This window comes from Catharus ustulatus, assembly GCF_009819885.2.
Source record: "Catharus ustulatus isolate bCatUst1 chromosome Z unlocalized genomic scaffold, bCatUst1.pri.v2 scaffold_29_arrow_ctg1, whole genome shotgun sequence".
NCBI classification, from domain to species: domain Eukaryota; kingdom Metazoa; phylum Chordata; class Aves; order Passeriformes; family Turdidae; genus Catharus; species Catharus ustulatus.
Window position 1 is genome coordinate 7,889,397 of NW_024879446.1, and position 16,506 is coordinate 7,905,902.

The 16,506-nt window shown below is 40.0% G+C and overlaps 1 protein-coding gene across 3 annotated transcripts in view; it reads left to right on the forward strand.

Annotated features, from left to right (window-relative positions):
• Nucleotides 1-2,697: 2,697 nt before the first annotated feature.
• Nucleotides 2,698-16,506, forward strand: part of EFNA5 (ephrin A5) — a 235,645-nt gene continuing 221,836 nt past the window's right edge. The window contains exons 1-2 of one of the 3 annotated variants that reach the window (XM_033086565.1): nt 2,698-3,156; nt 3,552-4,919. In XM_033086565.1, coding sequence (XP_032942456.1) covers nt 4,795-4,919 — 125 coding nt within the window. In that variant the 5' untranslated portion in view covers nt 2,698-3,156; nt 3,552-4,794. The other 2 variants (XM_033086567.1, XM_033086569.1) reach the window with 2 other exon arrangements.

Consider the following 16,506-nt stretch of genomic DNA (forward strand, 5'->3'; position numbering starts at 1 on the left):
AAAAATACAGGTCTAGGGTTACTGCTGGTAAACACAAAAGCTGAAATTTTGTTCAGCATTTTAACAAAATATTGCATATGATTTAAACACAGCCAAACACCTGAATATATATATATATATATAAAATGTATTTGTCTGATTATGTTTAATAAAATGTTACTGAAATGTTAACATATGATTTAAAAATGCACATTTTCACAAAATCTAGGAAAAAAGTTTTAAGATGCAGCTATATATTTCAGTAATTTGCAATATGCATTCATTTTCCCCTTAATTCTCTGGGTTTTAACAAGAGGAAAAAGCCCATGATATTTGCCTGTTGTATATCTTTAAAATCACTGGAGTTAGTGTCAGAAAAAAAGGTGGATTGGGTCCTACCACTTAGTTTTACTTCTGAAGCACTGCTCAAATTTATATAAGACAAAAATCATATATACAAGCTATAGGAACAATTTCCTGTCTTATGAGTGACAAAGTATCCCTGAATGGCAAAGACAAATGCTTAAATTATATTTTAACAACTTTACCTTCATTGTAACATCACAAATCATTTATATCTGTTCAAGATACCAATAATACAAATAATGTGCATTGTTAATATCAATCAGCAAAGAAAGAAAACATTCAGATACATCACTTTTACATCAGAAAAAGTCTTAGGCTGTGCTTAGTTTAATTATTTTGAACTATGTGATCAGTTAAGATAGTGACTGCAGCACAGCACATCAACCCTCAGGAATTCTGTGCAGTCACCAAAGTACAGGCTCTACAGTGGATGGAAAAGGTACCTTTGTGCAGAAGGTGGAGGGGCAGTTTGTCAGAGGCAGTTCCAAACACACACTGTGCACACATACTAATTTTTCTAAACATTGTATTCAAAATAGTTTCACTGGTGCTGGACCACTTGTTGGCAGTCTTTACCTTTCTGCCTAATGAACACTAATGCCAGGGGCCATTGGTACACAGAAGCATTTTACAACTGTGCCATCAGTAACTGTGTAATCATGTAATCATAAAAAGGGAGAGTGGGCTAGAACTGGCAAGTTCTTGCGTATTTGATCAGTTCTGTGAACTGGTTATAATATAAAAAATTCTCACCTTCTCTTTATTAAACTGGTATTTCATTTTACTTGTGGAATTAATTTACATCTTTAGTCCAAGGGATTGATGTGTCTGTATTGTTTATAAACTACTAAGATACAGCCACCTACAGCCTGCTTGCTAAGTAAAGCAGGGGAAAAGGATATATTCCTGCTATTGTTAGCATTTTTTATATTTTTTCCCCAGTTATTAATAGTCTGCCTTCTTTCCACAGCTTTGTAAATGTTAAAAAAAACCCCAATCATTGCAGTCCTGGAAGGACATTTGATATACTAGATTAAGCTCTGACTCTGCTATTAAAATGTATTTTAAGTTGTACAAGCTGACCCTTTGCTCTTTCCCTGTGATACTTCTGACAAGGAGAACAAAGAGAAAAAAATACTGAGCTTTTCTTACAAATGTGGCTGAGGAGATTCTTTGGAGAAAAAGAAAGCGTTATTTATGCTGGTTCCTACAATGGCAGTGATTTCCACATGTCTATCTGCGCTGGGGAAAAAAAAATACTAAGGAAATTTCGGATGTGCCTCTGCCGATTAAAAGAACTTACTTCAAAGAGAGAAAAAAAAAATCGGAATTTCTGGGCTTCTCATAATGAAAAGGAATGTTATACCTGGGTCATTCACTTGGCTAATGTACTTCGTACGCTACTAACACTAATCTACAGATGTGAACACACTGTAAACAGGGTGCAAGAAGACCATGGGAAGGCGAGTTTTTAAGCTTTACTATTAAACGAACAAACAACCTCCCCCTCAAACTAAAAACGTACCCCCAAAAAATTTCCAACCCAAGGGGTTTGATTGTTTCTTTTTAACTCATGCTCCGTCGTTTCAGTAACTTCCGAGCGGGGGGCGAAGAGCAGGAATCGCGGGCAGTTTGGATGATGCGATCGGTGAAGATTAACACGTAATGTCCTTCTCCACGCTGGGGAAAAACCTCAGGGAAACGAGGAGCCCAGCGACCAGCGGCGCGGCAGAGCAGAACCCCGCGCAGGATGCGGCCGCCGCTCCGCCCGCGCTGCGCCGCTGGGGGGAGTCAGGGCGCTTCCGAACGAGCCGCGCCTGCGGCGGGAGCGGCCCCGCGAGCCGGGCCGGGCCGGAGCAGGACGGCACGGGACGGACACGGCGCTAGCTACTGTCACCCCGGCAACACCGGCGGGCGGGAGTGGCGGGAGGAGGCCCCGCCCCGCCCGCGGGAGCCGCTCACCTGCCCGCCCCGCGCCGCCCCCTCTGCGCACCCGCGGGCATCGCCGCCCGTGTTGGCGTGTCCGCGGCGGCGGGTGGCGGAGCGGAGCCCCTTCCGGGCCCCGCCGAGTTCCGCAGTGCTGCGCTGTGCATGCCGAGCCCACGGAGGGAATGCGGGGAAGGAGTCTGGTGTTTCGATGGAATTTCTTGGCACACTGTTTTTGGTGGCAGGCGGAAACTCGTCCGCACGCGGGTCCCGCGCAATGCCTGTCGCAGTATCCGGCGTTGAAATGGTTACCTTTAGCAGTAAGGCCGCACAGGAACCACTCAGAGTTCTTAGTAATTCAATTAGTCAGGTTTCCAGAAGGTGGGGTTGGGTCTTTTTTTTTTTTTTTGGGGTTTTTTTTTTTTTTTTTTTTTGGCATGGAGGAGGAGAAGGCCGGGACGACGCCTCCCTTCTCGTGTTGCAAACCAATCAGGTCGAGGTGTTAAAAAAAAAAAGAAAAAAAGCAAAAAAGAAAAACCAAAAAAAAAAAAAAAAAGGAATCTGTAAGCAAACAGCAGGCTGTATCCTGACTGGCTGCGTCGGCAAATCCCCCCCTTTCCAAAGTAAACTGCACGCAAAAATCCCACATGATCAAGCAGCAGCAGCACCCGTGCTTCGAGCTGGCTGCCTGCACCTCCTCGTCGTCTTCAACCCTCACACACACCGGCTCCAGATCGGACCCTCCCCTGTGCATGTATGTATGCGTGCTGTGTGTGTGCGCGCGCGCGCGTACCTCGCTATACGGCGTATACATCTCTGCGGCTGCCTGTCGCACACACGCATGCACAGAGACAGCTCAGCACGCCAAGCTCCTAGCTTTTCCAGGTTGCTGATGTCGGATTTACACGCAGTGAAGGGACCGGTCCTTGCAACTGGGGGCGTGACTATTTAAAGATTTTTTTTTTCTCCCATAAAGCTTTATTTTTTTAATTTTTTTTTTTCAATACTGACTTTTGGCCCTCCAATCCTCGTTGCTCTTTACGATCCCTCCCTGCCTGCCGCTGCATTCAAGTTTATTTATTAGCCTGCTGGCGTGGTATATTTTTCGTTGGTGCTCTTGCTGCTGCTTCAGAGGGAAAAGGGGAGCAGCTGTTGGGCAAGATTGAGAAGATCTGGGGTGGTTGGGTTTTTTTTCGATCTCCTTATGTAGTCATCTGAGGGGTGGATTCTTTTTCTCTCGCCTCCTCCCTGCTCCTTCAAACTGTTTTGTCCTTCCGCAGAAGTTGATGTTCACGGGACTGGACCCTGCTTTATCTGAGAGAGGCTTCAGGAGGCTGAATCAGGAAATTTCCGCACCTCGCCGTATCGCTCCATTCGAGTAGGAGAGGCCAGCCAAGACCAGCATCGTCAGAGGAGTTTGCAGGCTTGATTTTGCACGTCTCCGAGATTTTGTTATTCTCCACGCCCTCTCATAGAACAATTTTTCTTACTTGCATCTCCTTGGTTTCTACGCCGCTATATTTCTTGGATTGGCCGTTCTTTTTTTTCTTTTTTTTTTTTCCTGCACCCCCCGCCTTTTTTTTTTTTTTTTCCCCTTTGGCGCTGCTCAGTCCTTGGTGCATCCACCACCCAGGAACAGGAAGGACAAGAAAACCAGTCCACAAAGTCTCCTTCAAGACACTCCGTGCTGCAGAACAGGCTTCTCAACTCCATCAGCTCAGCAAGCAAACTCCTCAGGGCTTTTGCTTCTCCCCCCTCTTCCCCTCCCCCATCTCTCTCTTTTTTTTTTCCTGTTTTTGTTTGTTACTCATTTGCGGGGAGCGGAGGGCCAGAAAGGAAGACACAAACTTTGTACTTTGAGATCCGCGGGTACTTCTCGTCCCGCTCCCAGCCGGCGGCCTTTAATATATTGCCAGGACCTCACGTGGGCTTCCAGGGGAAAGATCTCCTTCTCCTCCCCAATCTTCTCCCCCGTCTCCGGCTCGCTCGTTCGCTCCTTCCATCCCCGCTCACTCCGGCCGTCAGCGCCGCCGGGGCCGCTCTTCAGGGGGCGGAGGAAGCACTGCTCTCGCCCGCCCGCCGCGCCGGCGGGCCGGTGTATGTCGTGCCGTGGGCTCTGCGCGGGACTCCCGGTGAATGAGCACCGCCCGCCGCTTGCCGCCGCCACCCGTCTGGGCCCCCACCACCCCCTGCCGGGGTGAGGCTTCCTGAGGGGCCGCGGATCGCCCTCCCCGCCTGCTCCTCGTCTGCGGCGCAAGGCGCTCTCCACTCGCTGAGGCGCGGCACGCCGCGGAGCCCACCGCCTCCGCGCTTGGCATTTTTTCATTCACCTCACAACTCCCGTGCCCCGGCTCGATTCCGCCTGCCTTCTTCCTCGTTCGTGGTTTGTTTTTTTTTTTTTTCCCCTTCCCTGTGATTTTTTTGTTTGATTTTGTGTTTTTTGGTTTTTGGGGTTTTTTTTCCCCGTTTCCCTTTTCTTCATTTTCCTCGCATTCCGCCTCGCTGCGCCGCCGGCCGGGCGCGATGCCGCACGTGGAGATTCTGCTGCTGGCGGCCGCGGCGCTGTGGGTGTGCGTGCGCGGGCAGGAGCCCGGCGCCAAGGCGGTGGCCGACCGCTACGCCGTCTACTGGAACAGCTCCAACCCCAGGTACGAGGGGCACACCGGGCGGGCGGGCGCACAGCGGTGCTCCGGCGCCGGAGACTCTTGTCGAGAGATCGGCTGCAAGATAGAGACGAAAACTTTTCTTTTACGGAGGTTCAGGGCTGCAGGCAGGGATGGTGGGGTGGGTGGCGGGGCTGATTTTCTCCTCCCCTCTATCCCTTCCCTCCAAGGCTTCCCCGGGATCGGCGGCCGCCGGCCCGCGGGAGCCGGATGGATGCGCTCTCGGCGGGGAGCATGCGTGCCTTTCGCTGCGAGGCAGCCCTTTGCTGCCATCCCTGCTCCGGGAGCTCGGGAGGGGTGAGGGGCACAGGTAGCGGCCCCCCAGTGGTGCTCCGAAGGGCTCCTGCGGCGGGCCCGCCGAGTCGGCTCCAGGCGCGGCTCTGCGCCCTCGGCAGGACCTCCGCGGCACCCCGGGTGAGGTGGTTCTCAGGAGCGGCTTTGCCCGGCCGTGCCCTGCGCTGCCCACGCGGCGGGGTCTCTCCCGGGCGGGCTGGAGGGGAGGAAGCGAGGTAGGTACGCCGTCCCTGGCCGGCGTCTGCCGGTGCCGCCGGACACAGGACCGTGCATCGCCGGGGTCCACGCAGTCGGGGCCGAGTGGTGCTGGCGCAGTCGCTCCACTCCTCTGGCTCCAGAGGGCTCCTAGCACCAGGTTCTTAGTGCAGTTCAGCAGTGTTTCCAGTGCTGAAGGTTTCATTTAGTTTTATTTATTTTCTGGAGCGTCCGCTCAAGTTTAGCATCAGAAAATTTCAGTCCTCCTCCAAATGGTATCCATGTGTTTAGGTAAAAAGTCAGCTGTGTATTAAACATTTTTGCCTTGTCAAAGTGCTCGCGGGAGGCTTACTCTTCTTTTCTTTTCATTTTTTTAAAATGGTAAATATGGGGACGTTTTATCTTAGGCTATATTTTTTTATGCTTTTGATACTGCTGTTCAGCTTGAGATTAGCACATTGATTTTTGTCACAGGTCATGTTTTTTAATAAATCTCTGTTGCCTGTAGAAAATTCCACTCCTCGGTATTCCAGAGCAGGTTTAAAACAGGTAATGCAGAAGCTAAAGGGCAGAATTTTCAAGTGCCCAGGGTTAGCTAGTCTCAACGCCTCAGCAATAAATAGTTGGCACAAAAAACTTGAGACAAAGAAACAGTCATATTTGGGTATGATGAGCATCTGTGATTTGAAATGCCTCTCTCTACATTTTCCTCTTTCTACATGTGTTACTTGAAAAAAACTGCTCAGTGTAAATAAGATGAAAAGTTACACTTCGCATCACCCGTCAAAGAACATATGTCCCAAAAATTGCTTGCCTCTACAAAACAGAATTTTTATTTCTGTTGTTATGCAAAATAAAATGTAACTGGTAGAAACAAAAATAGAAGTTATATTCCCAAATCCCACTGCGCAAAAGGAGGATCACTGAAAGAAATAGATTTGTTTAAATGCACACATAACTGGCATAGCTGTTAAAATACTTCAAAAATAGCCTTTGATTCAAGATTTTTCACTTCTGTTGTCTTATTTGTGATGATCTTAACTGTACATTGGTAAAGACAGTTGAAGATACAAACATTGCTTACCTAGTTGGTAGGCATTATACATTGAATTATATTTACAAGCATTCTAGTAAGTTAAATCATATATTACTACTATTAATGGAATCTCTTACTAATCCAAAATCAAACATCAGCAGACTGCAAAGAATACTTAGTTTTGTTATTCTTCCAAACAGCAGAGGAAGAGTTAATTTTGAACTGTTTTAAAAACAAACATTTCTTGTCTTAAAATACTGCCCTCTCAAAATGGATGTATCCATTTGGACATGTCATGTTTATTTGTGAATAAAAATATGAGAAAGAGAAGGGTGCAAATGCAACTGTTCTTTGTTTTATACAGTGTGCCAGTTTGTGTGTGCTTTCCAAATAACACAAGCATTACAGAAAAACAGGCAAACACCTGAATGGTACATGGAAGAGACCCAAAGAAAAGAAAGCACTTCTGTTTTGAATTTGTTTCATTAGAACCTAAGCTGAAGGCAAAATTGTCTTTAGATATCAAAATTTTCAGAGCATTTAACAATGTTGCAGGGAAAACTTTGCAGTGATTTATCTTCATCTAGAGGCAGACTCAGGAGATGAAAGCATGTAGAAGTAAGTAGAGATGCTTACTTGGTGATAACTATTTGAAATTAGAGGACAAAATATACTGTCATTCTATAAACACAAACACTACCACTGTGATTTAGCTTGCTTCTTTATTGTATTTATTCAGAATTAACAAACTGCCATAGAACTAATTAATTCCTTTTTAAAAAAATGAAATATTGATCATCTTAATAATGATAAAGGCACTCTAAATTAAGGTTCCATTTAAACTCTGAAGAATTTAATAATGATAATCCTTCCTTCAGATTTGATTGATTTTTATTAGTATTAGACTCCATCAACCTACAGAAATACGTAAAGATTTCATTCTCATTGAAAGACACATTATTAGCAAACTCTTGAGTGGCCCAGTTGAAAAGTGCTCCTGGTGTGAACAATGTTTGGTAAATAAAAATCATGGGAGTCTATTAGCAAAATTCATATTACATTGCTTGGTTAGTTGCCAAAGTTCTGCTAGAACAATTAGAAAGTATATGGTCATTATTGTCAGCATGTATAAGTAACAAGGTTGTGTATTTTTGCAGAATCAAAGTAAGTTCTTAGAAACGTTTCAAGTATTGGCATGCCTTACTTTTCTTCTCTATTTAATTATCAGTATACACCTTCCATAAATGCTGTAGTCCATTACCGGGTGAAAATATGCTTAGGTATTAAAATTTTGACGTATAAATAAAATACTTTTTTTCCCTCTTTCTCGCTCTTTTTTTTTTTTTTTAGATTTTTTTCCTTCATTTTTTTTTCTTTTTCTTTCTTTTTTTTTAAATTGGGAATGAATCCTCAAGTAAACTCAAAAATATGATTTTCTTTATTTGTTTATTTATGTAGGCTTAGAATTAAGTGTACACAAATTTTAACTGTTACATTAAAGTGCATTAATCTTTCAGCACTGTTTGCATGTATGTTTTTTTATATGGAACTGCAAACTAGTTTAATCAGGGAATATTACTCTGAACATATGCTCAGTTTTGGAATGGACCATATTAATTTAATCTTGATTGGTAGCATTCCTTTAATTAGAATTCAGACTGAATGTTGTGTACTAGGGACAAATTTTGAAGCGGTCTACCTGTGTCATGCCTGCTACTGTTTTTAATCTTGTCACAGTTCAAGCTGAACTTGTTGTAATTATTGCTACATTTTTCTGCTTGCCAGGATTATGCTTTAAGATTGTGGTTTCCATTTAGGTATTTCCCTGTAAGTTGTTTCAGTGTCAGGTTATGTAGCTTCATAGTAGCTTGTTAGTTAGTTTCAGAGTGGTTAAAAATGCTTGAATTGCAAGTCTAGCTTCTGGTCATACATAGATGCCATAGCTTGTAGTCTCACAAAAGCAAATTTTTTTTTTTTTATTAGGAGTATTACTGAGTTTGACTGCATTTTGTACAAGAAAATGGTATACCAAATCCATAGAGGAATCATTATAAAGACATAGGATGCTGATATATTTTCTCTTTGTGTATTTGTGTGGATAGCAATCAAGAAATCAGATGGTAATTAGTGAATTTAGGTACTGAAAAGTAATTTCAACTTCAGCTCGTGATTTTCCATAATTAAACTGAACACCACAATTTGGTCAATGTTGCAAGAGACTTTTTTTAAGATAGATATTTGGGGGCAACAAACAGAAAAATGAGCAGATACTTCTGAAAATTCTATGCATAGACCAGGATTTCACAACCTGGATTTTGAAGCTGAGTAATTAGGCACTGTTTCACAAAAGCATCTAACTTCTTTGTACTCAATCCTTACACATATAAGTTCTGCTGCAGTTAGGTGCGTGGATAGAAGTGGGCTTAAATGCCTTCCTGGGCCAACCAAATTAAAAGATTTAGTTTTGAGAAACTCTGGATGTGGCACATTACACACACCTGGCACTTCTTGGAGCGCACTCATGGGCTGGATGGATGTCTGAGTGTTCTGCCATCTGTGTTTGTGGATTTCACTGTAGCAAGTTGATTGTATGTGCTGAGGTCGTGTGTCTGGTTTTTTTTTTGGTTTGTCTTTTGTTTTCCATATAGATATAGTTCTGCCTATGTACAGAGTTGAGGGAAGCCATTAAAAAATAGCTGGAATAGGAAGAAAGCAGTTACACATGTAAAGAAAATGGAGAAGTTGTGGATGAAGAAGGGGAAAGTCAAGATGTTTACTTTGATGTTGGTGTTATGTGCAAGTTTCCTATGTCAGAGGAAGCATAGGAGCCTAAGTACTTGGGGTATACGTACACATCCTTGTATATCTATTATATGTATATGTAAACCTATTTTGAAACAGCATTGCTTGCATTTTGAGAACATTTTGTCCAGCAGCTTCCTCTGAGAGCTGAAGAAATCTCTGACTGGTTCCTTGTAATTAAAAGATCAGTATTAGAGCTGTCAATTCTTTACACCTACTTTCTCTGCTTTGAATAGTTTCATTAACACCTTGTGTCTCCAAAAGAACATGGGTGTTTATTTTAAAAGTGGGTGTTTGAAACAGTTTTAAACCTTTTATGGAAAAACTGCACAAAGTACAATAGTTTCACTGACCTTTGTCTGAAAGACACCTTGTTAAGTGGGACCTGATCTTTATGAAATGCTTCTTATTAAATGTTTTCTGAGTGCACATAGTCAGGACATTTCATTGCATTCTTTCTTCTAGCCCTATGTGCTTTTTGAGAGGGACAGATAAAGATGAGCCTTCCTTTCGCTTCCTGGTTGTTATGATCCCAGCAATCTACCAGCTTCATTGCCGGGCTGAAAAAAAATGAATGAATGCAATTAGTCCTTGAGGAGTCATGGTCATTGCATTCATATGGACAGGTATACATAATGTATATGGCATATGTAATGAGAATATGTATGTGTTTCAATATTTGTATATATATACTTACATATACACGTGTGTGTATGTATGCATTGAAGTGTGTCGTTACATGGTAAAATGGTGTAGAGTACCATGAATACTGTGTGAGGGAAAAAATCTGAAAATTATTTAATTGAGCTCTTTAGTGTTTAGAAAGTGAATGGAATTTCTATCAAATTTCCAGGTCTAATCTTCCAACTAATGTATTTTGTGGTAAAATTCAAAACAGCCATAAGGGAATTATTTGTAGATTCTGTGTTTTAGTTCCCAGTTTGCTGTTTCTTCACACACTGGTTGTTCCCAGGTCAGTAGGTGGACCGGTAGATAAGCTGTCACTTGGGCACACCAATGTAAAATGAAACAGTAGAGTTACATGAATGGGCTTTGAGAACTCTCCAAGTTTATTTGAGTGCCTTGTGACTTTTTCTTCCAACACCAGTCTAAATCTGATGCAGTCCTCCTGGGTGGAGGACTGCAGCATTGTTGAAATACTAGACTACCAAGAAAACTCATAAAGAAGGTTGGTCATTGGAAGCAGCTGAGAGAAGATGGTAACAAATACACAATCAACCATGAGCAGAGAGTAGTTTGTCCATGCATTTGAGATATGCATCTGAGATATACCTCTGAGATATGTCTCCGAGATATGCCTCTGAGATATGCCTCCATTGCTTTGGGTTACTGTTTTCCTATTTTTTTTTTCCAATGCATTTAGAAATATTTTAGATCTGAGATTTGTTTCCAATAAGTCCTCTTTGCTCTGCTACCTAGTTCTGAGCGTTGTTTAAAAAAAGATACCTTTAGTCTCATAATTAATCTAATATTCCAATGTTTCTAAATGGTCTAATTCACTTTGAGAATAGAGGGCCCTGTTTTGTTGAAGTTTTTGTTGCTCTTGTACTTAAAATTTAGACAGTCAGCAGCACACCAACATAATGAAATGAAAACGTTTGGTTTGAAATAAACAGACAAGTTATTGAAATTGCATTCTGATGGTATTACAGTTGTTATGAGTAAGCTGTACTGTAAGGTACTTCAGCACAGATGAATGGAAGAACAGAATCATTCACACATTAGGACTCTTCCTTGCATTTTTGCACTCTCCTTTTTCATTGTAGTCTCTCCAAAATAGATTATGGTAAGGCTTATTTTAAATGGTGCGTTTTATTTTTCAGTGTGCAAACATGTATAGATATCTTAAATTTTCTTTTTTAGGAAACTGAACATACATAGTTACATTACAAAAGCACAAATTCCCAGTCCTATACATTTCAGAAAATAATTTGTGTTGAAGTGTGTGAAAGTACATATATAAGGAAAGCCCCACTGTGCTGCGAGGATTGAGATTGTATTTCTATACCATACAATGCAGAAAAATACAGTAAAAGAAAAACACACCCCAATATATATATTATAGGTATATATATTTAATCTGGGGAAATATCTTTCATATTCTGCTGTTGACAGATTGATGAAAATACATTGTTAGATCCTAGTTTTATGAAGAAAATGAGTTTGTTTATACTGCTGCGAAATGTAGAGACATAGTTTGATGTCCATATTCTGTTAACTGGTATAGAAAGAGCTTTATGGCCAATTTTGCTGTTCAAATGCATGACCAGTAAAAATGCCATCTAAAGAAAAGTCAGCTAATGAGAAGATGCACAAGCGTCCTCTTAATTAGCAACATCTCCTTGAATTGCTAATACCAATTAAGGCAAATTCTTCAGGTTCTGCAATTTTTTCTTGAAAATTGCAATTCTTATTGTCATATGCATTATAATCTAGCAGAAGAATTTTCCTATCCATGCTGACATATTGCATGGAAAAAGAATCTTAGACTCACAAAACCTGCAAGTTATTTTTCATGTTCATTTTTTTCCCATCATTAGATCAGCATATTAAACTGTTTAACCGTAGTATCTGCAGTAAAAATAATCTTATTTTACATTTGTCACTAACATCATTTTTTGTTTTCATCAGACTTTTGAAGAATCATTTTAATTGATAGGCACCATCTTTAGGTTTTGATTACAGTGATGAGAAGTTGTGGAGTATAGAGAAGAAATTATTTGTTTATGAATAATCTGGTAAGGCAAAAAAAAAATGGTACGAGATGCATTTACTTTGATACTATTCACCTTCTACTTAAATGTATTTGTTTCATTCTGAAAGATAAAATTTGGACTTGGGACATCAAAATTATGCATGTTTTGACAATATATTTTGTGCCATAATTAATGTTTGCAGTGAGGCATTGACCTTCTTTATTCATTAAAATAATATTATACTTCCTCCCCGAAATTACTTAGTTTCTCTTACTGGGATGGATGCTGGCAGTAGCAGGTGTATTCACGTGGTGTAAGTTGTTCATCAGTTGTAGTTAAACATTGCAGCCATTCCGTGGTGGGTAGCAATGAATCACTACCTTTTTGGTTTTATGGACTTCAAAGTAGTATTTTTCATATTCTTGTTACAATTCAGGAGAATTTCCTTCTCTTTACAGACATTCAAATCACTTTATCTTGTCACACAGGGACTTGTTAAGAAATATATAAATATTGTTATTATAATGCTATTACTGTACATAGGATTTTTTGTTTTCATTTTTATTTTGAATTTGTTTCACGTTTGTAAATAAATTTGCATATCTTTATGCAAAAGCCCGTGTCTTTGAATCTGGAGCTGAATACATACTAACTCTTTTACTAAACAAAAAAAAAAAATCCCCCAAAACTCTTAAGGTCTAATATTTTGTTTTGTAGTGCTATATAAATAAAACACAGATTTTTTTTTTTGGTGAGGAGACAAGAAAAGCAAGTATTTTATTTTACTTACTGCTAATTTTGATGATTATCTTTGTAGCAGAGCTGTCAGTCTTCAATGCTAATTCATCAGCATTAGGTAAGGATTTCTAGCAGCTTTAATAATGTTTGGTCTCCTGCAATTGTTAAAAGTTGTTGCAAGAAAATTTGCCAATTAATGCTATTAATGAACAGGAAAAACACCTGCATTGCGTTTTTGTTTGATGGTTGGTGTTCTGCCCCCCACAACCCCTCCCACTTTATTTGATGTCTAATCAGATTTAAAAAAAAATAGTTATGTATTCATAGAGGCAGGGCATTTGGTGAGCAGAAGTTAACAAAGTAAGAGCTATCAATCCTGCTTTCTTTCCTATTGTTTCCAGAAAAGAAGGAAATAAAGAGAGACTCTGGAATTTGAAAGTATTGACCTTCTGACACGCACACACAGCATGGTCATTGCGCTGGCACACAAAGTGCCTTAAGCCACCATAATGGCTAACTGCATTTTTGAAGTCACTGATATGAGAGCCAGCTGGATGGGGGTTGGACAGCCAACAGTGATTCTGCAGCTATTTGTAAGTTACCACTTTAGAGCCAGACAGCTTCACTTTTATATTCCCAAACTTACCACTTTGGAATAATGTTGCTTTGTTCAGCTTAGCCAGGGATTTGTGACTGCTACATAGACTTAGAACCATTTGGTCCAGAATTGTGTGGTCGTTCCTCACAGAAAGCTGCTTCACAGAGTAATTTCATTCATCTGGTCATGGGGGAGGGATGAGAAACAATGAAGGAACATTCAGATATAGCATTCTTCAAGGAAATTGTGCATCCACGTTAGCTATTTGCTTTTTAAAGGTAAAGACAGATATTTGGATCAAGCAGTTAAAAACCTATTCAGACCAATGTCTTAACATTACGTGTGATCTCTTGGATAGGCTTTCCTGGAAAAGACCTAATGTTTTATTTACTGCAACTGCTCTTACCCCTGCCCATCTATTTATTTATTTAATATTTGTTTACATTTATTGCTCCAATACACTTTTACATATTTTTACAGTTCTCTTGGGACTTAGTTTATTAAAAATTAGTGATCCATCACTAAGTGGGGTACAGTACAAATACTGGTGCTCCCAAAAGGGAATTTTTGTGCCAAACCAAAAGAAATAATAGGGATACAAAAGCTGCCAAAAAGCGTGTCTCCCAATTGCTAATTAGTCAGGTGAAAAAGCACCTCAGCAACTACAGCTGAATGTGGAACAGTTTATTGTAAATACTGAATAAAGATATGTTAAGAGGGCATAGCATCTCTTTGTTTGTAAGTATGTTTAATGAAAAAAAAGTCAACTATTTGCTGGATTCAGTGGGGAATTCTTTTATGTTGATGGCATTGTCAGTGCATAGACCATTTTCAAACAACCTTATGCTATTAACAAAAAAATAATTAAAAATTTTGTTGATTTTTTCTGTCTGTTTGTGGTAATTACTAATAACATCTCTAGACAACCACCAAAGCCTTAGAAAAGATGTTTGAAAAAACTTCTATCTTCACTAATCTGGAGTACAAGGTATGATAGAAAAAGAGCCATTGCAGTGAATATCTGGTATCCAAAGCTGCCAATCACTTTTGGCACAGCTCCCATCATAGTCGCTGTGCCCATAATTAAATGCCTGTCATTAGTGTATTTTTCCATAACATTTACAATGGAAAAGGCAAGGGGTCCTTACAGAGCTATGGCTGTCAGGGGAACAATAAAAACTAATTACACACTCTGCTGTCACCATTGTCAGCTCTGCTTTTGGGGGCAAAGAACAAGGGAAGTGTGTGCTTAAGAATTGTGTGTGTGCATATATATATATAAATTTATATTTATAAATTATATATATACAGTGCCTAATTGTGGAAATTCAGTGCTAGTGAAGTCATGTTTACTTGAAAGATTATTATTCTGTATTTCAAAGAGTTTAATTCTAGCATTATATTCGTCCTTTCACGTATGCCCAAGTTGCATTCACTTTTCCCTTCGCTTTTGAGCCACATTTGACTTTCTCTTGTTCTGTCTTGCACACTCTCTGGTGAACTGAGCTTTCCAATAAAATTGCTGCAATGAAGGCCAGTATTTCTCTGCATTTGTTAAATGGGTGGGAATCTCCTTTTGTATGCTTTTGCTTGTGCTTTGCATAGTAAACTGGATTAGGAAAAAAAAAGAACTAAAGCAGCTAGTTTCCACGTTCCTGTTTTTTTTTTTCTGTTTCCGGCCCATAGTATATCGGTAATTATAAGTGAAATCAGACTAAACTTTTGGTGTACTGAAGTAGTGACCTGAGGGAAATGTGTGCATTTATCCTTGCATACATAATTCCAAATCTAAGCATAATTGCAATGTGAATTATCTTAAAAACTTTTCTTAAAGACATTGGAAGAATGAATCTATACCTTCACATTAGTATTTACTATTTTTTTGCAGCCTGTAAAATAAGCAATTTATTTAAGCATTTTTAGGCCACTGATTTAAAAAGAATATATCCTCTATACCAGAATTTTGAATATATTTGGGTACCAAGAGTTGCAGACAGCAGCCATAGGGAATTTTTAATACTGCTTGGCGCCTGACTGTCCTAGATTTTATTTCAGCTTTTTTGCACATGTATTTTCTTAAATACCTTCCAAAAAAAAAATCCCTTAAAATTGATTAAGGAAAATTGTTTCAATACATACCCTCATTTTTAAGACTAGAAGAAGTCAATAGGAGCTGATGGGTAGTAATAAGGAATGGAAGTCTATTTTTTTGCACTGTATGCCTTGACAGACACTGTAAGGTGTGATTTTTTTTTTTCATACATGAACTATTGTTGGATTTTTATTGCTGTATTTTTGTAAGTATTCTTATCCAACTCAATAACAGAAAAAGGTTTTTGAACTACTTTGGATGGGGGTTGATTTAGATCTTGTATTGGTGATTTTATGGTGTAGTTCTCCTGAATATGAGTTTCAGTGGTTTGGCTTGTCAATTTTTGTCAGGCTGCGCAATCTTCATGAATCAAATCTAATGAGGGAGCACAGCAGCATGGGTCTGTAGAACCCTATGGGTCTTTATATGGTTGAGTTCATATAAATTCTAGACTAAAATTGTTTTGAACAGCTTTGCAGAGTTGGGATCTCTACCTTTGGGAACAGCAGAGGCTAAAAGCAAACCTGGTTGAATAAGTAGAGTTTTGCTGTCAGCCATTTCAAAAGTGAGAACTGGCTTCCTATATGTGATTAACAGATAGATGTTAGTGAAATTCTGAGGTGTTGAATACTCTATACAGTGTGATATGGGTTGGTATGTGACAAAAAAAATAATTTAAAATCATGAAGGTAAAATAAATCAGATATAGTAGTACACCACTGGGATACTTGTGTTTTGTGTTTTCCAAAGCAGTATATGCAATATATGGTTCTTTCCTTGGTGACATACTCCTTAAAACTTAAGTGGATCTTGTTAATGCCTCAATAGAATGGAATTACTTCCTCACTGAAATAACCACTGTATTCAGGAAAGAAGTCTCTGTTTTCTAGCAATTTGAATAATAGGCTTCTTAGCATAAGACAACTCAAAGAAAAAGCTAGTTCTCCCTGTAAATATAAAATCTTTAATATGTAAACCATGTAATTTATTAACTGTTTACCAAAATGATGAGCAGTTATTCCTGTTGTGTGGTATGTCCCTGTAGTTTGGGATTACTGGACCAATTATTTCTGTGTATTTTCATTTAATAGAGTATGAAG